The sequence below is a fragment of the Mauremys mutica genome, chromosome 20, assembly GCF_020497125.1.
Source record: "Mauremys mutica isolate MM-2020 ecotype Southern chromosome 20, ASM2049712v1, whole genome shotgun sequence".
NCBI lineage: Eukaryota > Metazoa > Chordata > Testudines > Geoemydidae > Mauremys > Mauremys mutica.
In genome coordinates, this window is record NC_059091.1 from 14,073,833 (window position 1) to 14,097,191 (window position 23,359).

The 23,359-nt window shown below is 53.6% G+C and overlaps 1 protein-coding gene across 1 annotated transcript in view; it reads right to left on the minus strand.

Annotated features, from left to right (window-relative positions):
- Positions 1–7,692: 7,692 nt before the first annotated feature.
- Positions 7,693–23,359, minus strand: part of PPP1R1A (protein phosphatase 1 regulatory inhibitor subunit 1A) — a 68,577-nt gene continuing 52,910 nt past the window's right edge. The window contains exons 4-7 of the mRNA XM_044995654.1: positions 22,685–22,748; positions 20,315–20,521; positions 10,032–10,159; positions 7,693–8,684 (exon numbers count right to left, since the gene is read on the minus strand). Coding sequence (XP_044851589.1) covers positions 10,032–10,159; positions 20,315–20,521; positions 22,685–22,748 — 399 coding nt within the window. The 3' untranslated portion in view covers positions 7,693–8,684. The remainder of the gene's footprint in view (positions 8,685–10,031; positions 10,160–20,314; positions 20,522–22,684; positions 22,749–23,359) is intronic.

Here is a 23,359-nt window from a genome sequence, read left to right on the forward strand (position 1 = left end):
CCGGTAGAGCAGTGACTGCGGAGCTCAGGGCTCAGATACCAGGGGGCTGCAGGCTGGGATTGAGAGGCACCGGTAGAGCAGTGACTGCGGAGCTCAGGGCTCAGATACCAGGGGGCTGCAGGCTGGGATTGAGGGGCACTGGTAGAGCAGTGACTGGGGAGCTCAGGGCTCAGATACCAGGGGGCTGCAGGCTGGGATTGAGGGGCACCGGTAGAGCAGTGACTGGGGAGCTCAGGGCTCAGATACCAGGGGGCTGCAGGCAGGGAGAGATCGGCACACGGAGAGCAGTGACTGGGGAGCTCAGGGCTCAGATACCAGGGGGCTGCAGGCTGGGATTGAGGGGCACCGGTAGAGCAGTGACTGGGGAGCTCAGGGCTCAGATACCAGGGGGCTGCAGGCTGGGATTGAGGGGCACCGGTAGAGCAGTGACTGGGGAGCTCAGGGCTCAGATACCAGGGGGCTGCAGGTTGGGATTGAGAGGCACCGGTAGAGCAGTGACTGCGGAGCTCAGGGCTCAGATACCAGGGGGCTGCAGGCTGGGATTGAGAGGCACTGGGGTCAGAACTGAGGGGTATCAATGGAGCGCTGGTGGGGACACATACATGAAGCCTGTCACTATCCAGCTCGCTCCAGATCTAATAGTAAATATTAAGTCCCCTCTGATTCCCAGGGCCACAGGGACTCTTCCAGCCGGCTCTGCGGCGGGGTTGTTTGGGAGCTGTCCAATGCTGGACTTCCCAAGGGTTCTGGGGTCAGGAACAGCCAGAGCGTTTGTCTGGATGAGGAAAGAGCAGCGATCCGGGTGCGTCTGCTCCAATCAGCTACCTCGGCCTGACCTCCGGTGACCTCTGTCAGAGCTATGCAATCCCAGCGATAGGGAGCGTCACTCTCTGTGCTTAGCCAATCGATGTGAGCTAGGACACCTGGGTTCTTTTCCTGGCTCCAGAGCGAGCTAGGGGGGAGATAAATACGTATTTAGCGTATGTGTAGTAGTACAGGCAGGGAGCTGGGAGTCAGGACTCCTGGGTTCTATGTGCAGCTCGGGGGGTGGTGGGGAGTGGGCTGTAGTGATTAGAACATGTGCCGGGGGGGGGGGAATGGGGATCAGGACTCTTGGGTTCTATTTCCAGCTCCACTACTTGGAGGGTGACTGTGGCCAAGTTACCCCCTGCCTCAGTTTCCCCTGCTGTCTAAGGGGTTAATGACACTTCCCCAGGGGGTTGCCAGGCTAAAGTCACTGCTGGTGGTCAAGTGTTTTGAGATGCGTGGATGGGGGAGGGGAAAGGGTGTGTGAGTGGGGCACTGGGCTCCACACCTGGTGCTTCCCAGGCTTCAGATCCAAGAAACCCTTTCACTAAAATGGCAGCCTGTCCTGCAGTGCATGCTGGGGGCTGCATGCTCAGGGGGCTGACAGGTGCACTCGCTATAGGGGCTGGCTGCCCTGTGCTGGGAGCGGGGGGTGCTGGAAGCTGCATGCTTAGGGGCCAGAGTCCATGCTGGGGGGTGGGGGGGGGCTGGGATTGTATTCACTCTAGGGGCTGGGAGCCGCATGCTTTGAAGAGCAGGGAGCCAAGGAGTTGGGGGGTGATGCTGAAGTACATTTGCTATAGGGGCCAGGCACCCTGGGGGGTGGCTGGGAGGTACACTTGCTGTAGGGGCAGGAGCTGCACTCTCGGGGACGGGTTGGGAGCCAGGTGCTCTGGAGGGTCCCTGGGGTGTACTTGCTACAGGAGCTGGGCACTTGGGAGGGAGCGGGAGGTGCACCACTGTAGGGGCTGGGAGCTTCTGCTGAGGCGGGGGGGCATTTGCTATACAGGCTGGGTGCTCTGGCGGGACAGGGAGGTGCACCAGCTATAGGGTCTGGGAGCCACAGGCTCTGAGGAGTGCACTGGCTATAAAGGCTGGGCGCTCTGTGTGTGTGTGTGTGCAGGGTGGGACGGACAGGTATACCTGCTATAAGGGCTGGGTGCTCGGGAGAGGGCTGGTGCGTATACCTGCTATAAGGGCTGGGTGCTCGGGAGAGGGCTGGCAGGTATACCTGCTATAAGGGCTGGGTGCTTGGGGGGTGGGGGCTGGCAGCTATACCTGCTATAAGGGCTGGGTGCTCGGGGGAGGGCTGGCAGGTATACCTGCTATAAGGGCTGGGCACTAGGTCGCTGGAGCAGATTTTCCTTTGGCTCAGCTGAGGTGGATGTCTGACGTCCCCTCGATTATTCACCTGTTGAGCTAGGGGCTCTGGTTGTCAGGGCTTCAGTCCTTGGCCACCCCACATCCCAGGTGCCCAGATGTCCTGGGCACCCTGGGCCTCAGCCCAGTCCTGGAGCCATCCCTCTCCGTTGGGCTGGCCTGTCTTGCTCGGGCTGTCTGGCCTGGCGGGAGACACCGATGTCCCTGGTCACTGCAGGGAGCTGGCTGCTGCACACTGACCTGGACACACATGTGTTCAGGAGAGGGCAGCTCACAACATGTCTCCAAAGTTCAGAGAGCTGGGTATGGGGCGCTCCCACTCCCCCGGCCCCTGCGCCAGACTCAGTGGCACCTGCAGAATCCCACTCACCCCAGAGGGAGCCTCGGCCCTGCCTTTAGAACAGAAGCTTTGGCTGATGAACCACATTTGCTCTTGGTGCTTCAAGCCATAGAACCACTGGGATCTAGCCCAGCTCTAGGAGGGGTGTGGCACATGGAGCCGGGGGTTAGAGCACTGGGACTGGGAGTCAGGACCCCTGGGTGCTACCCCCTTGTCTGGGAGAGGCGTGGTACCTGGAGCAGGGGGTTAGAGCACTGGGAATGGGAGTCAGGACCCCTGGGTGCCACCCCCTTGTCTGGGAGAGATGTGGCAACTGGTGATGGGGGTTAGAGGATTGGGTCTGGGAGTCAGGACATCCAGTGGTTGGAATGGGAGAGTGGGACTCAGGACATTGGTTCTAGTCCAGCCTCTGGGAGTGAATGTGGCTGGTGATTAGAACAGGGGGCTGAGTGGGTCCATCTTTGCTGCTGACTTGCTGTGTGGCTTTGGGAGAGTCACCCCATGGCCCCTCCTCTGTACAGTGGGGCTAGTGATGTTGCCCCACCATGCAGAGCGAGGGCTTGTTTGGGGGCTGAGTCTGATCTGCAGGGAGGTGGGAGGGCAAAGGTGCCGGAGAGGAAGAGCAAAGGGAGACATAGCCCCCACCCCAGTCAGAGCCAATGGCCTGTTGTTAGAGCACCCAAGCATCAACCCCGGGCCACATCCTGCTCTTGCCCACACCATGGAAAATCACCCAAGTAAAACCTTCCTGAGGGCCTGACCCAGAGAGCACTGAGCACCAGCACTGTCTCTGAGGCCAATGGGAGGCAGCAGGGCTCAGCATCTCTCAGGATCAGGTGCTAGGTGAGACAGAATCAGGCCCAGAATCAGCAGCTCCCCATCATGAGCGTACCTGGGACTGACCTCATCAAACTGGCTTCCTGGGGGGGAAGGGGGGGGCTCTTTCAGCTGGGAGGCCCTTTAACCTGGTCGCTGCTTAGCGGTCATACAAGAGTGCAGCCTGCCCCAATGGCCATGAGCTGCTAACCTCTCCTGCCCTGCACTGTAAATACACCCGAGCTCACCTCCGCCATGGGTATTCTCTGTACGTGTTTGTACTTCGGGCATAATTTTCTACCATGCAGTTACTCTTTGTTTCTCAAAACTGGTTATTATTCGAACAGCTCCACATTCCGATGCTGAACCCAAACTGTGCGCATGTAAAAATGAAACTAAGGAACTAAGCAAAAGAACTATGTGAAGGACAAATAAAAAACAAAAGAGAATTAAAAATGGTTTCTGTTGTTGTTTTCCCCCCTGGCTTTGGAAATAATTTTTAAAAGGCCCCGAAAAGGAAAGAGACCAATTGAGAGAAAAAGACTTCCCATGGCAAGACAGGAGAGAGAAAAAGGGATTTTTTTTAAAAAAAAGAAAAAGCTCATGTCTAATGTTAACCCTTACTCAGGAAAGGGAGGGGGGTGTAATTGTTAGAGCAGGATTTTTTGCTAACAGCATTTTTTTGTAAGTATATCAGAAGCAGGAAGCCTGCCCCCAAAAAATCAGTGGGGCCACTGGATGATCAAGGTGCTGAAGGAGCACACAAAGTAGACAAGGCTGCTGCAGAGAAGCGAAATGAATTCTGTGCATCTATCGTCACTGCAGATGTGAGGGAGATTCCAACACCTGAGCCATTCTTTTGTAAGTGACAAATCAGAGGAACTGTTCCAGATTGAGATGTCAATAGAGGAGGTTTTGGAACAAATAGATCAATGAAGCAGTAATAAATCACCAGGACCAGCTGGTATGCGAAGGAACTCAAATGTGAAATTACAGAACTGCACCAGATGACTGGATGGTAGCTAGTGTCATGCTGATTTTTTTTTAAAAGAACAGGATTATCAAACACCTAGATGGACACAATATGTTGGGGGAGAGTCAACGTAGCTTTTATAAAGGGAGATCACCCCGCACCCATCTATTAGAATTCTCTTAGGGGAGGTATGTGGCCAAAGGTGATCCAGCCAATACATTGTACTTAGACTTTCAGAAAGCCTTTGCTAAGGTCCCACACCAAAGACTCTTAAATAATGTAAACTGTCCTGGGAAAAGAGGTAAAGGATCAGTAATTGGTTAAAAGATAGGAAACAAAGAATAGGAAAAACCAGTCTTTATCACAATGGAGAGAGGTAAATAGCAGGGTCCCCGAGGAGCTGTACAGGGACCTGTGCTGTTCAACATAAATGACCTGGAAAAGGGGTGGAGCGGGGTGAGGTTGCAAAATTTTCAGACAATAAAAAATTACTTGACAGTTCAGGCCAAAGATGGCTGTGAAGAGTTACAAAGGGAGCTCACAGGACTGGGTACAAAAGTGCAGCTGACATTCACTATTGATAAGTACAAAGTACTGCACATTGGAAAACAGAATCCCAACTATCCATAGAAAATGATGGGTCTAAATTAGCTGTTCCCACTCTAGGAAGAGATCCTGTGGATAGTTCGCTGAAAACATCCACTCAATGTGCAGTGGCGTCAAAAAGGCAAACAGAACGTTAGAAACCACTAGGAAAGAGATAGATAATAAAACAGCAACTCTTATACTGCCACGCTAGTAATCCATGGTACAAGGCTACTCGCCTACTGTGTGCAGTTGTGGTTGCCCCAGCTAAAAAAGATAGCTTAGAGCAAGGAGCAACAAAAATGATGAAGCATATGGAACAGCTTTTGTATAAGAAGAGATTAAAAAGACTGGGACTGTTCCGCTTAGAAAAGAGCCGACTAAGGATGGCTATGACTATGATAGATGTCTCTAAAATCCTGACTGGTGTGGAGAAAGTGAATAGGAAAGTGTCATTTACCTCTTCACATAACACAAGACCCAGGGGTCAGCCAATGAAATTCGCAGGCAGCGGGGTTAACACTAATATAAGGACGTCCTTCTTCACACAACACACAGTCAACCTGTGGAACTCATTGCCAGGGGAATGTTGTGAAGGTCAAAACGTACAACTGGGTTAAAAAAATAGCTAAGTTCATGGTGGATAGGGGTATCAATGGCTATTAGCCCAAATAGACAGGGACGCTGCCTCGTGCTGTGGGTGTCCCTAAACCTCTGACTGCCAGAAGTTGGGACTGGATGACGGGGGATGGCTCACTCAAAATTGCCCTGTTCCATTCATTCCCTCTGAAGCACTGGGCACTGGCCACTGCTGGAAGACAGGCGACTGGGCTAGCTGGCCCATTGGCTGGAGCCAGTATGGCTGTTCTTAGGCGCTGGGAGTCAGGCCTCCTCGGCTTTATGCCCAGCCTAGGGAGGGGAATGGGGTCTTGTGGTGGGGGCAGGGAGGTGCGGTGGGGCAAGACACACATCTTTACTACTGAGAGCATAGGGCATTAATCACAGGGCTTCGCCTTGATCAGCTGGCCATTTCCTAGTGTCATTGTTGCCTAGGCCAGGCCTCCCCTCGCCAGCCAGCAGGTGCTCCTCTCCTAAGCCCTTGGCAGCAGCGCTGGGCCTGGGACCAAGCTCAGAGCTGGCTGCACCAAAGGCCTCCTGGCTGCGATGGAGACACAGGACAGGGCCTGCTGTCCATTGAACGCCCCCCCCCTCCCCCAGGATATTAATGCCCTTGAGCTGTGAGGGCAGGGCCGAGAGTAGGGGACCTGAGAGCTGGAGGCATTTCTGTGCTTGGTCAGCGCTGAGGAGGGGGCAGCAGGAGAGCCCCAGAACAGCAGCGACAAACTCCCTTGCTCCAGCGCCAGCAGGAGATGGAGGCTCCACCCCAGTGAGAACAGTGGAGCGCACCCCCCCACCCCGTGAGAACAATGGAGGCTCTTCCTCCACACTGAGAACAATGGAGGCTCCCCCGTCCCAGTGAGAACAATGGAGGCTCCCCCCCAGTGAGAACAATGGAGGCTCTCCCTCCTGTTATTCCCAATGGAGGCTGCTGGGGGCTGAGCAATTTTGCAATTTGGAGCCTTGGCCCAACTCTGCCCTCACCCAGGGCTGCCTCCCACCATCACCCTCAGCCCAGGGGTCTGGCTCCAGCAGCCCAGGGCATGGGATCTGACTGGCCTTTATAGGGACATGAAAAGAACTTTGAGATATGAGGCATAAAAGTCCTCAGCCAACAAACTCCCTGCACTATCCCGTCTTAACCAATGAGCTACCCTTGCGGTCTCTTCTCAGCCAGTGGGTTACCTTCACTGTCCCTTCTTAACCAATGAGCTATCCTTGCTGCCTCTTCTCAGCCAGTGTGTTACCTGGACTGTCCCTCTCACCCAATGAGCTCCCAATGGATTATGCAGTTGCCCCTGCACTGCCCCATGCCTCATCCCAGTGCCTAGTGCTTCTCCATCACTCGCTGTCTGAGCTCGTCTCAGGCTGGCCGGCCCCAATGGCCCCCAGCCAGCGAGCTGGGATGTGTGCAGGGGTGGCAGGCGTGAGACACAGCTCTGAACTGGGGGCCCCCCATGGGGCTCCAGGCCTCCCAGCCAGAGCCGCTGCACCGGAGGGGGCCCCTGTCGGCCATCAGATCCTCCTGCATCCCACTCCCAATAGGAATCTATCTGCTGAGGAGCTGGGGAGTCACTAAGACTGAGCACTTGCCCCTGTGTTTGCAGGGAAGGGGCAGTTGCAGGATCACAGTGGCTTGGAGTGGTTCTTGCAGCTCTGATCCTGACTTTGCTTCCCTGGGTTTTATTTTCTTCACTTTCCTTCCCACAAATTAAAGGCAGGAATTTCAAAACTGATCAAAGGAAATACTTTACTACCCAGCGTGCGCTCGGCCTGTGGAACTCCCTGCAACAGGATGTCACCGAGATCAAGAGACAGTGGTCCCTGCTGGCCTTGGAATCTGTGAACCTAGAGGGATTGGACATTGGATCTATTTATGTGAATCACAAGAAAAGCCAGACTTACTATGAATAAATAATGAGACCAAACCTTCGGGAAGGGTTATTAAATCGCCTGCTTCAGGAACAAAGCTGATCACTGACCATTAAAGAGCAGGATTAGACCTTCGCGGGGCAGGGGCGGGGGGGCGGCGGAGGAGGGATTATCATCCGTCTGCTATAGCAGGGTTCTTACCCCTTCCTTTGCAGCCTCTGGTGCTGGAAGACTGGGCTGATCCCGTCTGGCAGAGCCTATTGTTCCCTCCCGCTCTCCATCCCCAGCTCAGAGGTACAATGAGCAGCAGGCGCTGACATGAGATCAGTTTATTGATTGACACGAGAGGTTTGGTGCTCCGGACAGCCAAAGCTGTGGTGACGACGGGGGCTTGTAGAGGGCTGAGTGCAGGCGATGACAGACACACCGGGCAGGGCTCAGCCTCCTGCACCGCTGGACAGGGGCAAGGGCAGCCGGGCATGCAGCACTGCCAGGCTTGGGGCACGATGCATGCTCACATCCCAAGCTTGCCCTGGGATCAGCAGATCCTGGGCCCAGCTTGGCCCACTTGTCCTGGGATCTGGCTGAGGATGGCAGGAGTCTTGTAGGGTTAAAGACCCTGGTCAGACCCAGGGCGAGGGGGAAGCACTGGGGTTCTGGCTGCAGGGGGTTCCCATCTGGCTGGGAAGAAAGGGGTGTCCTCCTAGGTGCTGCGCTCCTTGGGCTTGTCCACACTAGCACAAAGGTGTGTTTAAACCATGATTGACAACATGCTTCAAACCCCCAGTGTGGACAGGGCAGGTCGTAGCTTCACCACATGTCAGTTGGGTGAGGGGAGCTCGGGGGTGGCCTGGCACAAGACCCAGCCATTCCTACACTCCCGCTCTGGTCTCATGCAGGGTGTGAGGTCCGGGGCTGGGCTGGGTTGTGCGAGGGGGGATCTCACCCTCTCTGGACTCTGCCTGGAATTACATGTCCACGCCCAGCACTGTCAATCCCGCCCAGGATCATTGTGTTTACTGTGAAATGCCCCATTTGTGCTGGGCTGCCCCATCCACCATGAGCCAGGAAGGGCTGGTGGGACCAGATTTCAGCCTTTACCTTCCCACTCCAGGGCGTCTTCTCTACGGCAGTAAAAAAAAATCACAAACATCCAAACAGCCATTGTAATCTTAGAAAACAATCATTAAATCCCCCCACCCCACCCCAGTGATCTTCCTTCTTCCTTCCTCCCCGCCGCGTCGCCCTGCCTCTGTCCTTGAAACACCACTCACACCTGGAACAGAGCGCCACCTACAGGAGGGTATTAACACAACAAACATTGGGGTTGGGACCCACACTATGAACCCACAAAAGTAAGGCAATGAAAAGCCAAGCTGCCTCTCAGTTCATCCTGCTGCTCCTCCCCCTACAGGCACATGCCCTCCCATTGGCATGGCTACTGAACACCACAGGCCACGCCCTGTAACCTTAACTCTGCCCATTTCCTTAGTGTGCACGCACCTGTTCCCCAGACAATGGTCCCCCAGCACTAGAGATTGAGGAGGGTTGGGACAGTCACTGGCTGTGCTGGTAGGGTGATTCAGTGCAGAGCTGAGAGCAGAAGGGGTGAGGGCAGGGTGGCATTACTAGGGGCAGAGTTAAGGCTGCCAAGGGTGGTAGGGAGGTGTCCAGCCTGAGTCAAATAATGTCACCCCTTAGAGCCCAGAGGGTGAGCCCCAAGACCCAGCCTGAGTTGAGGTTCAGACTCCAGGGCTCATCTGCTCCTTGGCCTGGCTGCTGGGGCTGCTCAGGAGGGGACCAGTAGCAATAACTGTGGTGGTGGCATGTGTGGAGTAGGCACCTGTCTCCATTTTATCCCATAGGCACCACATGGAGCCAGAGTTCGGGGGCAGCTGAGATGAGCCAAAAAAGAACCTTGTGGATTTAAAAAGTGGCTCTCGGGGCACTCTCGTAGGGCAGTGCAGTGGCACCCCCTGGTGACCACGTGCATTATGAATGGGCCACACGGGACAGTCAGTCTAAAGCTCCTGTGTCCAGGGAAAAACATCGGCATCAGCCAACGGGAGAGCTGTGAGCCAAGCCCAGAGGGGTCAGTCGAGCCCCACACCCATTACCACGCCCCTGGGCAAAGAAACTCACAGCCCATGGGATTCCCATGCTCATAAAGCTGTTCCTCATGCTCAGTCCCTTTCCGAATATCAGCCCTTTCCTCCTCACTACCTCATGTTCCACCCTGAGCAATTCTGCTCCTGGCACCTGGCTGGTCACACCCTCCAGATCCTTGTGCGTTTCCTGTCCCCATCCAGTGACTGCAGAGCCAAGCCAGACCTGGCAGCTTTTAACTTCTCTCCCCTCTGCCTGTGCTGCCAGCCCCAGTATCTGGGTCCTCTTGGAATTCTCATCAGTTTGTTGATCAATCTATCTCCAAACACCCCCTCTCTCTCCCTGCTCTGTCATATGGCAGCACCATGCACTATTCAGCTGAGGTCTGCTCGGGTCAGCCTGTTCAGGTTAGATTTAGTTGGGATTGGTCCTGCTTTGAGCAGGAGATTGGACTAGATGATCTCCTGAGGTCTCATCCAACCCTAATCGTCTATGATTCTATGATTCCTGCCCCAGCCTCCCATGGGTTCCTACCTAGTCACTTGCAGGCACCTGCTTGCCTGAGGGGTCCTTTGGTAGTATATGCACGCTCTGCTTCTCTGAGGACAGTCCTGGCCTTCCATTGTCTTCGCTTTTTGCACAAGCTCCTGTTGATTCTTCCTCTGCACAAAATAGAATCATAGAATCTCAGGGTTGGAAGGGACCTCAGGAGGTCATCTAGTCCAACCCCCTGCTCAAAGCAGGACCAAACCCAACTAAATCATCCCAGCCAGGGCTTTGTCAAGCCTGACCTTAAAAACCTCTAAGGAAGGAGATTCCACTACCTCCCTAGGTAACCCATTCCAGTGTTTCACCACCCTCCTAGTGAAAAAGTTTTTCCTAATGTCCAACCTAAACCTCCCCCTCTGCAACTTGAGACCATTACTCCTTGTTCTGTCATCTTCTACCACTGAGAACAGTCTAAATCCATCCTCTTTGGAACCCCCTTTCAGGTAGTTGAAAGCAGCTATCAAATCCCCCCTCATTCTTCTCTTCTGCAGACTAAACAATCCCAGTTCCCTCAGCCTCTCCTCATAAGTCATGTGCTCCAGCCCCCTAATCATTTGTGTTGCCCTCCGCTGGACTCTCTCCAATTTGTCCACATCCTTCTTGTAGTGTGGGGCCCAAAACTGGACACAGTACTCCAAATGAGGCCTCACCAGTGCTGAGTAGAGGGGAATGATCACATCCCTCGATCTGCTGGAAATGCCCCTACTTATACAACCCAAAATGCCATTAGCCTTCTTGGCAACAAGGGCACACTGACTCATATTCAGCTTTTCGTCCACCGTAACCCCTAGGTTCTTTTCTGCAGAACTGCTGCCCAGCCATTCGGTCCCTAGTCTGTAGCAGTGCATGGGATTCTTCCGTCCTAAGTGCAGGACTCTGCACTTGTCCTTGTTGAACCTCATCAGATTTCTTTTGGCCCAATCCTCTAATTTGTCTAGGTCCCTCTGTATCCTATCCCTACCCTCCAGCATATCAACCACTCCTCCCAGTTTAGTGTCATCTGCAAACTTGCTAAGGGTGCAGTCCACACCATCCTCCAGATCGTTAATGAAGATATTGAATAAAACCGGCCCCCAGCACCGACCTTTGGGGCACTCCACTTGATACTGGCTGCCAACTAGACATGGAACCATTGATCACTACCCGTTGAGCCCGACCATCTAGCCAGTTTTCTATCCACCTTACCGTCCATTCATCCAGCCCAGACTTCTTTAACTTGCTGGCAAGAATACTGTGGGAGACTGTATCAAAAGCTTTGCTAAAGTCCAGAAATAGCACATCCACTGCTTTCCCCTCATCCACAGAGCTGGTTATCTCATCATAGAAGGCAATTAGGTTAGTTAGGCATGACGTGCCCTTGGTGAATCCATGCTGACTGTTCCTGATCACTTTCCCCTCCTTTAAGTGGTTCAGGATTGATTCCTTGAGGACCTGTTCCATGATTTTTCCAGGGACTGAGGTGAGACTGACTGGCCTGTAGTTCCCTGGATCTTCCTTCTTCCCTTTTTTAAAGATGGGCACTACATTAGCCTTTTTCCAGTCATCCGGGACCTCCCCCGATCGCCATGATTTTTCAAAGATAATGGCCAATGGCTCTGCAATCTCATCGGCCAACTCCTTTAGCACCCTCGGATGCAGCGCATCCGGCCCCATGGACTTGTGCTCGTCCAGCTTTCCTAAATAGCCCCAAACTACTTCTTTCTCCACAGAGAGCTGGTCACCTCCTCCCCATACGGTCACCTCCTCCCCCAAAATAGGCCCAAGGAACATGAGCACGGGGTTCAACATGGCCTGCTCCAAGGTGCAACCCCGCCCCCCACAGGACGTTCCCAATGCGGCCTGCCTCAGGGAACTCCACGCTGGAGGACGTGCCCGACGTGGCCGGCTCCAGGGATCTTTGCCCTACAGGACATTCCCAACGCGGCCTTCCCCAGGGATCTCCACGCTGCAGGATGTGCCCGATGTAGCCTGCCCCCGAGATCTTTGCCCTACAGGACGTGCCCGACGTGGCCTTCCCCAGGGATCTCCACGCTGCAGGATGTGCCCGATGTGGCCGGCTCCAGGGATCTTTGCCCTACAGGACGTTCCCAACGCGGCCTTCCCCAGGGATCTCCACGCTGCAGGATGTGCCTGACACGGCCTTCCCCAGGGATCTCCACGCTGCAGGACATACCCAACGTGGCCTGCCCCAGGGATCTTTCCTCTACAGGATGTTCCCGACGCGGCCTGCCCCAGGGATCTCCACGCTGCAGGACATACCCGACGTGGCCTGCCGCAGGGATCTTTGCCCTACAGGACGTTCCTGACGTGGCCTTCCCCTAGGGTGAGCAGATGTCCCGATTTTATAGGGACAGTCCTGATTTTTGGATCTTTTTCTTATATAGGCTCCTATTACCCACCACCCCCGTCCCGATTTTTCAAATTTGTTGTCTGGTCACCCTACCTTCCCCAGGGATCTTTGCCCTACGGGACGTTCCCAATGCAACTTTCCCCAGGGATCTCCATGCTGCAGGACATGCCTGACGTGTCCTGCCCCAGGGATCTTTGCCCTGCAGGACATTGCCTACGGGGCCTGCCCCAGGGGTCTTCGCCCTGCAGGACGTTCCCATCGTGGCCTGCCCCTGGGATCTCCATGCTGCAGGACGTTCCCGACTCAGCCTGCCTTAGCGTGCCACCTCCTTCCCATGCAGACAGAGGCTGCCACGGAGACGTGACTGTGTGGCGGTCACTGGGACATGACTTTATGTGGGCTGGACACTGTTCTCATGAGTACCAAGGGATCTGGGCTGCCCTGCACAAAGCTCTTTGAGCTAGACTGCCCCCCTGGTAGGCCCTGATGCCAAGAAATAGGGTCAGGGGCTTGTGCCTCCTCTATCCAGCGTAGCCCCTAACATAGGCTATGGAGCCCTTCAGTGCTGCCCTAAGTGGCTCCCTTGTTCCAGGGACCTGATAGGGCTTTTCAGAATGGAAGGGAGGGGGCAGGTACCCCCTCAGAGCCACTGCAGCCCAGTCCCCCAGCCCAGTGTTCTGAGTCCCCCCTCTAGTGGCTGAGTCATTTAAGAGGATAAAAATCTACTACCACTTCCAACTATTATCCTGTTAGCTGAAATGGGGCTTTTAGTGCTTTAGAAATCCCAGGTCCAATCCTCAGTGGTGACCACAGGGGGCCAGGAATGCCAGGACCAAATGCAGGCGGGATGATTTAGGGAAGCTGTCTACGTACAGCTGACATGCAGTGGTGTTGTAGCTGTGTCGGTCCCAGGATATTAGAGAGACAAGGTAGGGGAGGTAATATCTTTTGTTGGACCAGTTTCTGTTGGTAAGAGAGAGAAGCTTTCCAGCCACACAGAGCTCTTCTTCAGGGCTGGGAGTCACAGCTTAAATACAAAGTGGAACAGATTCTTTAGCACAAGGAGTTAACACATATTTCAAGGGCCCATTCAAGGTGAAGTGGCTTGTTAACACCTCTCCAATCGTAGCAGGGAAGGCAGCTGGGGGGGATGGTTAGTGGGTTACAGATTGTTGTAATAAGCCATAAATCCAGTGTCTCTTGTCAGTTCATGATTTTTAGTGTCTAGCAAAGTTAGGAATTTAAACTCCCACTCGTCTTTAAACTCATCTTTTGAAGGGGTTGAGCAGGTTTCTTTTGAGGATGAGGACTGAGAAGTAGCATTGCCACCTTTCTAATTGCCTATAACTGGAGTCCCAAGGCCTGTCCCTGCCTCTTCCCCCAGGTCCTGCCCTCTTCGCCTGCTCCTCTCCCTTCCTCCTTGCATTGCTCGCTGGATCCTCTCAAGGAGCCTGCATGCAGGTAGGAGGCAGTCACGGTTGATGAGGGGCTGGCGTGGGTTAACTCCCGCCCTGTGGTAACTGGACTTTTAGTTAGGGTGCCATTTAGGGTTGTCAGATCCCCTTTTTGACTGGACTTTCTGGTTGAAAACAGGACACCTGGCATCCCTAAATGGCACCTGGACACAGAAGCCCACAACCGGAGTGTCTGGGTAAAAGCTGGATGGGTGGCAACACTACTGAGAGGTCAGATATAGAGTGATCATTTTATGAAAAGTGTTCATCCACAGGTGACAGGATGTTCTTGTCTTTTATCATTTTCCTGTGTGAGTTCATTGGAGAGCACAGTGATTGTCTGGTTGCACCCATGTCATTGTTACTGTGGCATTTAGTGCACGGGATGAGGTGCCCCACATGTTATGATCGCCTTCTATGATGTTATGATTGCCTTTAGAAAGAAAGTCTCAGAGGGGTAGCCGTGTTAGTCTGGATCTGTAAAAAGCGACAAAGAGTCCTGTGGCACCTTATAGACTAACAGATGTATTGGAGCATGAGCTTTCATGGGTGAATACCCACTTCGTCAGACGCATGTGGTGGAAATTTCCAGAGGCAGGTATAAATATGCAGGCAAGAATCAGTCTAGAGATAACGAGGTTAGTTCAATCAGGGAGGATGAGGCCCTCTTCTAGCAGTTGAGATGTGAACACCAAGGGAGGAGAAACTGCTTTTGTAGTTGGCTAGCCATTCACAGTCATTCGAGTGAGGAAAAAGATCTTGGAGTCATCGTGGATAGTTCTTTGAAGATGTCCACGCAGTGTGCAGAGGCGGTCAAAAAAGCAAACAGGATGTTAGGAATCATTAAAAAGGGGATAGAGAATAAGACTGAGAATATATTATTGCCCTTATATAAATCCATGGTACGCCCACATCTCGAATACTGTGTACAGATGTGGTCTCCTCACCTCAAAAAAGATATTCTAGCACTAGAAAAGGTTCAGAAAAGGGCAATTAAAATGATTAGGGGTCCCATACGAGGAAAGATTAAAGAGGCTAGGACTCTTCAGCTTGGAAAAGAGAAGACTAAGGGGGGATATGATAGAGGTATATAAAATCATGAGTGATGTTGAGAAAGTGGATAAGGAAAAGTTATTTACTTATTCCCATAATACAAGAACTAGGGGGTCACCAAATGAAATTAATAGGCAGCAGGTTTAAAACAAATAAAAGGAAGTTCTTCAAACAGCACACAGCCAACTTGTGGAACTCCTTACCTGAGGAGGTTGTGAAGGCTAGGACTATAAAAGCGTTTAAAAGGGAACTGGATAAATTCATGGTGGCTTAGTCCATAAATGGCTATTAGCCAGGATGGGTAAGAATGGTGTCCCTAGCCTCTGTTCGTCAGAGGATGGAGATGGATGGCAGGAGAGAGATCACTTGATCATTGCCTGTTAGGTTCACTCCCTCTGGGGCACCTGGCATTGGCCGCTGTTGGTAGACAGATACTGGGCTAGATGGACCTTTGGTCTGACCCGGTACGGCTGTTCTTATGTTCTTATGTTTAATCCTGAGCTGATAGTGTCAAATTTGCAAATGAACTGAAGTTCAGCAGTTTCCCTTTGGAGTCTGGTCCTGAAGCTTTTTTGCTGCAGGATGGCTACCTTTAAATCTGCTATTGTGTGTCCAGGAAGGTCGAAGTGTTCTCCTACAGGTTTTTGTATATTGTCATTCCTAATATCTAACTAGGTCCACTTTCTAGACACCACGGTACAAATAAGTGACGGTCAGGTTAACACCACCCTATACCGAAAACCCACCGACCGCTATGCCTACCTTCATGCCTCCAGCTTCCATCCCAGACACACCACACAATCCATTGTCTACAGCCAAGCACTAAGGTATAACCGCAATTGCTCCAACCCCTCAGACAGAGACCAACACCTACAAGATCTTCACCAAGCATTCTCAAAACTACGATACTCATGCGAGGAAATAAGGAAACAAATCAACAGAGCCAGACGTGTACCCAGAAGCCTCCTGCTGCAAGACAAGCCCAAGAAAGAAACCAACAGGACTCCACTGGCCATCACCTACAGTCCTCAGCTAAAACCTCTCCAATGCATCATCAGTGATCTACAACCCATCCTGGACAACGATCCCTCACTTTCACAGGCCTTGGGAGGCAGGCCAGTCCTCACCCACAGACAACCCGCCAACCTTAAGCATATTCTCACCAGCAACCACACACCGCACCATAGTCACTCTAACTCAGGAACCGATCCATGCAACAAACCTCGATGCCAACTCTGCCCACATATCTACACCAGCGACACCATCACAGAACCTAACCAGATCAGCCACAACATCACTGGTTCATTCACTTGCACGTCCATCAATGTTATATATGCCATCATATGCCAGCAATGCCCCTCTACTGGACAATCCCTACATAAAAGGATAAATGGACACAAGTCAGACTCTAAGCTGATGGGAGAGAGCTCTTCTATTGTCTTAATTACTCCACTTCCCACAAGAGGCGGTAGCTCTGTCGGCAGGAGAAGCTCTCCCACCAACATAGCAGTGTCTACCCTGGCTCTTAGGTCGTTGTAACTTATGTTGCTCAGGGATGTGGATTATTTCAAAGTTATATTGAAGAAATTTGTAGCGTAGACAAAGTGTGGTGATCTGTGGTTTTTTTGTATATAGTTGCTTGTAGGGTTCCATTGCTGAAGCAGAGCGTGATATCCAGGAAGTTGATACTGGTGTGAGAGTTTTCTAGAGAGAGTTTAATGGATGGATGGAGGTTGTTGAAATTGTGGTGGAAATCTATGAGCGAGTTTAGGCCACCTGTCTAGAGTATGAAAATATCATTGCTGTGTATCAGGTATATCATTGGTTTTGTGGTGTATTTAAAACTGCCTTCCCCAAACAAGGACACTCCATCAAAGAAGTAGATCACATCCTGGAATGGGCCACCCAGATACCCTAAAGAGCATATGGAAATAAAACTCCCTCCATCCACACAGCCCTAGCTGTCACCTCCCATCCCACACTAGAACCCGTTTGGGGCATCATTAAAAAATTACAGCCCATACTCGATGGGGAACATGTCCTGAAAGAAATCTTTCCTGAATGCCTTCTTCTGGCCTTCACCCCCCCCCTCACCCCCAGCCTCTCCCAGCTCATCATCAGAAGCAAGAAGACCAGGACCCACCAATTCAAAGTGGCACCAGACCCTGCCCGAACAACAGTTGCAAAACCTTAGACATATCTTCACTGCTATGATGATCAATACCCGCCACAACACACATTTCAAGATCCAGGGGTCCCAGAACATGCCTATCAGAACATGTGGGGCACCTCATCCAGTGCACTAAATGCCACAGTAATAACGATGCGGGTGTAACCAGACAATCACTGCGCTCTCGAACAAACTCACACAGGAAAATGATGAAAGAGAAAAACAGCACATCACCTCAGGGTGAGCACTTTGCACAAAACGATCACTCTATACCTGACCTCTCAGCCCTCATCCTCCAAGGAAATCTCGACAACCCCTTCAAAAGATGAACCTGGGAGCTTAAATTCATAACTTTGCTAGACACTAAATACCATGGACTGAAGAGAGACACTGGATTTATGGCTTATTACAACAATCTGTAGCCCACTAACAACCCCCTCACCCAAGCTGCCTTCCCCCTGTCCTTCCCTCCCATGACTTCCCCCCATGTCACTTCACCTTGAATAATCCCTTGAAATATGTTTTTACTTTCACTAAACAATCTGTTCCATCTTGTATTTAGCTGTGACACTCTGGGCACGTTTCCCAGCCCTGAAGAAGAGCTCTGTGCAGCTCGAAAGCTTCTCTCTCACCAACAGAAGTTGGTGCAATAAAATCATTTACCTCCCCCACCTTGTCTCTCTGTGCACAGCTTATGAATTCTGTTTGATTTTGGAAACTTTATGGGTATCTGTTACACGCTGCAGACTCCACTTTGAATGTTGGGTGTCTGTGGCGCCACTTGTCTCCATATGGAGCTAAAATGCACAGGAGCTGACTGGAGAAATTCATGTCCTGGCACAGGGCTAACAAAGGAGGGTCATTAAACTTTGATGATTTTCTGTTCAAATGGAGCGCCTGTGAACAAGGAGATGGCTGCTGCCCAAGGCGCACCAGATGAGGCTGATTGGGAGGTCACATGACAAAGGGGGGCCAGGGGTTATAAGAGAAAAGGTCTCTCACTGGCCATTTGAGACAAGAAGCAGAAGGAAGCTGGCTGCAGGAATAAGAGAAGACTTCATGCTCTGGAGGAGAAGCCATGTGCAGAAGGAGGTATTTGTGCTCCTTAGAGAAGTCCAGAGAATGCTCCACAATGGTGAGGAAAGTGAGGCAGGGAAATGCATCCAGATGTGTTATTAATTTGTCTAGCTCTGGGTAATTTTTGTGCTATGTACAGTAAAGAAAAATTGGATTTAGACTCCTCTGCAAAGCCCGTGTGTCTGTTTGCTTCCCCATCACAAGTCCTTGAAGGATGTGGGCCCCTGGGGACAATGAAATGACTAATGGACATGCTGCCATAGAGCAATGATGCCATGATGGGGTAGCCATGCTGTTGATGGAAGAGTAGATAGGGAAGGATAGACAGAGAGAGAAAAAGAGCCCTGTGCAGATCTCGAAGTCCTTTGAAGATATTCGCTTTCAGCCCCATGTCAAGCAGGGAGTGATCATCTCCCTGCAATACTGAAGGGGCAGCTGAGGCACGGAGAGGGGATGATACCTGCTCAAAGTCACACAGAGCCAGGGGTAGAACCCAGGCGTTCTGTCTCCCACTCCAGCAGCATCCCCTCTGCCCCAGAAACTGCAGGAGAGTCTGTGGTGTCTGTGCATCTGTCCTGCACTTAGGCAAAGCAGCACAAATCAGAAAGCCAGTGAGAAGCTGGGGAACCGGTTCTCGTTTGGCTGCATCAGTTGCTCTGGAGTCAATGATGTGGGTGTGTCCTTTGCAGGCTGCTGGGAGGGGGACAGAATTTCATGGTAAATATTTGATGAGGGTTTTGGAGGAATTTGTTAAAGGGCTGCTCCAGTGCATCAGACCAGGAAGAGATTAAAGCATTTCCCCCAGCTGCATCATGGCTCCTTGGAGCATCCAGAGCCCCAGCTGCTCTCCCGTGCGCTCGCCAATAGCGCTGATCTGGGCAAGTCACTGCTGAGCCTCTTGCCTTGTGAGAGGCAAGGTCCATCTGGGTCCATCGCTCGGCCTGTTCAGTGGCTGGTGGCATCGATGGGTAGCTGCAGCTTCTCCCTGTGAGCACTAGAGGCCAATGTTCCCATGGCTGCTGCAGAGCCTTTCTCTTCGCCATCGGACCCAAGGCCTTTGCCTTCCACCTCGTTCCCACAGCCTCTCGAAGACATGGCTTCACTTAGCCAATGGGGCGGGGAAGCAGGACACACTGAAGGTGGCAGGAGGAGCATGGAAGTGGGGGGCACCATGGGGAGAGGGTAGCATGAGGCAGGGGGCAGAGAAAAGGGGGGTTGCCCCACATGGCACCAGTGCGGGGCACAAGGAGGTTGGGGCTTGTGGGTCAGAGCTAAGGTTATTACTGAGATATGTCATGGGAATTTCCACACCTAAAGCCCTGCTGCTAAGCGAAAGCTGTTGTCAGGGTAACAGGCACTATGTTTCCACTCCCTCAGCTGCTCCTTTGCAGGCTTTGAGGGCTCAGCCTGGCTGAATATTGTGTGCTTTGCATGTGGGCTTTATGAGGGTATTTATGGTAAATGCCTCCTTGCAGTACAGGATGGGAGGTTTCCAATTCTAGGGTCAGGGGGCCAGGGATGATCCCAGCTGAACTGAGCTCATGGGCGGGGCTGATGGGGGTATCTCCTGGGGAGGTAAAACCCTCTCTTGCCGCAGGTCCCCTCCTGTTCCCTGGGGCGGATAATCCTGCCCATCTCCCCAGGGGGCTGGGAGGGTAAATGCATAAAGAGGCACCTCGATACCATGGTGATGTACCTGAGACAGAGAGGGACATGCAGGCCCAGGGACACAAAGCAAATCACCCACGGGCCCAAACTTCCTGGGAGCTGGGAGCAGACATGGGATAGAGCAGCCAGGCTGGGCTCCTCCCCAAACTCCCCACAGCTGGAGGCTGCCGCCTGCCCCAGAGTCTGGAGGAGCCTGGGTTGAGCTCGGAGGCTGGATGAGCTGCAGGTTTTGCCTCGGGGCTCAGCTCCTGCTGATCTGCTTGTGGCAGCGGCACTGACACCAGCGTGTGCGCAGCAGGCTGCGTGTTACACGTGCCGGGCTCTGGTGCGAGTGAGGCACAGGCACTAGGTGCCAGACAATGGAGAAGGGGGGGAACGGGCCTGGCGCAGAGCAGGGCACACAGAGGGGGCAGGTGCCCAGGGATGGACTCTGTCCAACCGAGGACATCACTGGGGACACCCTAATATCTTTCCTGCGTGTCCATGTTATACTCACTCCCATCTGGTCCAGCATGGTTGCCCTCCTGAGACTCCAGCCTGGTCTTGGCCTGGGCAAGGGGGCAGGTTCCCCCGGGGCTGTGGCTGGGGTCTGTGTTACCGTGGTGGCAGCACCCAGGGCTGTGTGGCTCCTGGCTCCCCATGCTGGCATCCTCCTCCTCCGCCTGCTGCTTGCACAGGTGGTGCTCCACCATCATCTGGAGCTCTGCAGGGGAGAGAAAGGCCGGGGATGAGCAACGCATGGGGGCTTGGGGCTAAAGGGGGAACTCCTGGCCCACGTGGGTAATCAGACATGTGGACACATGCCCAGTGTCTCTCCAATGCGGGGCACAGTACATCCAGCGCTGGGTCACCCCAGGTCAGACCTGATCCTGATAGCCCCCAGGCCTGCCCCCAGTGCTAAGCCACCCTGGTTAGAGCCGGTGCTGATCTGTCTGGGCCTGTCTCCAGCACTGAGTCACTCTTTGCCCATTCCCAGTGCTGATCCTCTCCCCTCCGGTGCCCGTCCCTGGCACTGAGTTGCCCCGGGTCAGACCTGGTGCGGATCCCCTGGTGGCGACTGGGTGTGAGCAGGGTGAGATGACAAGATGGTTTTAACCCCTATGTCCTGTCTATCAGGACAGTGGCAGTAGCTCCGTGGTCCATGAGTCTAGGCCCCCGTGCCCCTGAACACGTACAGGGTCAGCCAGCCCAGCGCAGCCCAGCAGAGGGAGGGACGCAGCAGGGTGAGGCCAGTGCACAGCCAGGTTCTCCGCGGAGGGGAAGATGAGAGGGACAGGGCATGAGGTGGAGAGAGGCAATGAGCTGTGGAAAAGGTTCTTGTGCCAACAATGGCTGGGCCCTGCCAAGGGACAGAGGAGGCCGATTCCCGGTGATGGGAGGGCAGGCAGTAGAGAGAGATGACTGCTGAAAAGTGACTGAGCTTCAGGAGCTCCAGGCCCCAGGGGAGGGAGGGCAAAGCAGGGGGGTGTTAGAAACAAAGACGACAGCCCAGTCCTGAGATGGACTTGGAGAGGGGCTGAGGTCCCATATGCTGGGAGGCAGCAGGGAGGACATTGGGGGCAACTGCAGCAGACAAGGCGCTGAAGGGATCAAAGTCCGTGACCAGGTGGGGAGGGGGCCATGCGGATCCCCTGCTGCTCTGCTGGCTGCAATTGGTGAGGTGCTCACTGCAGATGGACTGGGAGGGTCTGAGTCAGGAAAGGCACCGGGCTCTGCAAGTCCCTTATTGACTTATCCTTTCTACAGCACCTTTCACCTGGAGATCCTCACAGGAATCCCTCCACCCCTCTCCGGCCCTCCGCACACTGAAATGCAGCCACCTTTGGGGTGGAGCACAGCAGCTGTTCAACAGTCTCACTGCAATGCGACACAACCATGTATGTAGGGAGGAGAGGAAGAACAAAAGCCAGAGGGTGGATTTATTGTAGCCGTGTTTGAGGTGAAATGTCAGAGCTTCACCCCCTGAGAACAACACCAGGGTATCTGCACCCCCCCACCAACACAGGTTCAGAGGGCAGAGCGCCCCCTATGGCATCACCAACCTCACTTCTGCTGCAGCACCTGAGCTCCCCTTGGGCACTCATCCGAGATCAGGTTATGCCTAGTACTGTTTAGCTTGAAAGCTCAGAGCACACACTTAGCTCACTGCCTTCTTTTCTTATACTGCTAGCAACACAATTATTCATTTAAAAATAACTCCACAGACATGTTAGCTGCTGCATCATCAACCGTGGAGTGGAACTGGGACACACCGTCAAGCCACATGGCTACTGAGTTTAGCAACCCAGTGTGCTTAATCAGTGTTCAAAATGGATCCAAGCCCAGCTCACAGCTCCAGACACCTCAAGCTGGAGGCGATGCCCCAGATACCCACACCCACACCCACTTCCCAGACCTTCGAGTGACCCCGTCTTTAGAATGGGGGAAGGCACACTGGCCTGTGAGCACAATAGCAGCCTGCAGTGAAATGGGCAGGACTCCCCTGCATTATATAACACCAACTGCTCGCTGGCTGGTAAGTGTCAGGAGGGGAACGGGGCTGTTCTTTCCCTGAGTGCAGAATGAATACAAGCAAGCGCCTATCCTCTGCTCCCCCAGTTCAGAGGTCTCTCCAGAGGCCCCTACTGCCAGATGTTGGCAGGCATGAACACGGGACAAGACTGGGGGAGGACAAAGGGGGCAGTTGGCAGGGAAATGGAGCAAGGCTCAGAGGGAGAGGGAGGGAATGTGAGATGGAAGATGGGGTGGATGAAGGAAGCATGAGAGGACAGAAGCATTTCCCAGAGAGAACCAGGCGTGAGATGTGCCCGCTGCATGTCCTCATGCCTCCCAACAGCAGTGTGAAGCGGAGGTAGTGCCACGGTACCTTTCATGGTGGGGGTCGTGCGGGGGACCTTCTTCCTTTGTCTGGGTGACATGGACAGACCCGGCTGCAAAGAGAGGGAAGGCCAGGTCACAACAGGATACTGCATGGCACTAGAGCAACCAGAGCCGGAGGCGCCAGCGGCTGCATTGGTAGTTCGCTGGGGAGTGGGGCTGGCATCCAGCAGGCACAGAACAGGGCACACTGCCCCCCGCTCCCCACAACACAGGTCCCAGGGTCATGGGTGGCAAGTTTGTAGAAATTTTGGTGGTGCCCAGAACCCGCCCCCCAACTCCGGCCCCCCAAACTCTGCCCCCACCTGTCTAAGGCTCTGGGAGGGTTGGGGGGGGGGAGGTCTGGGGTGCAGGTCCTGGGCTGGGGATTAGGGTGCAGGAGGGGTGCAGGGTGCAGGCTTTGGGATGGAGTTTGGGTGCTGGGTGCAGGCTCCGGGCTGGGGCAGGGGGTGGGTGTGCAGGAGGGGGTGAGGGGTGCAGGCTTTGGGACAGAGTTTGGGTGCAGGCTCTGGGCTGGGGTGGGGGTGTAGGAAGGGGTGAGGGGTGCAGGCTCTGGGAGGGAGTTTGGGGGTGGGAAGGGGTGTGGGGGAAAGGGGAGGTGGTGCACAATCTGGGAGGGGGGCATGCTCTGGGAGGGAGTTTGGGGATAGGAGGGAGTGCAGGG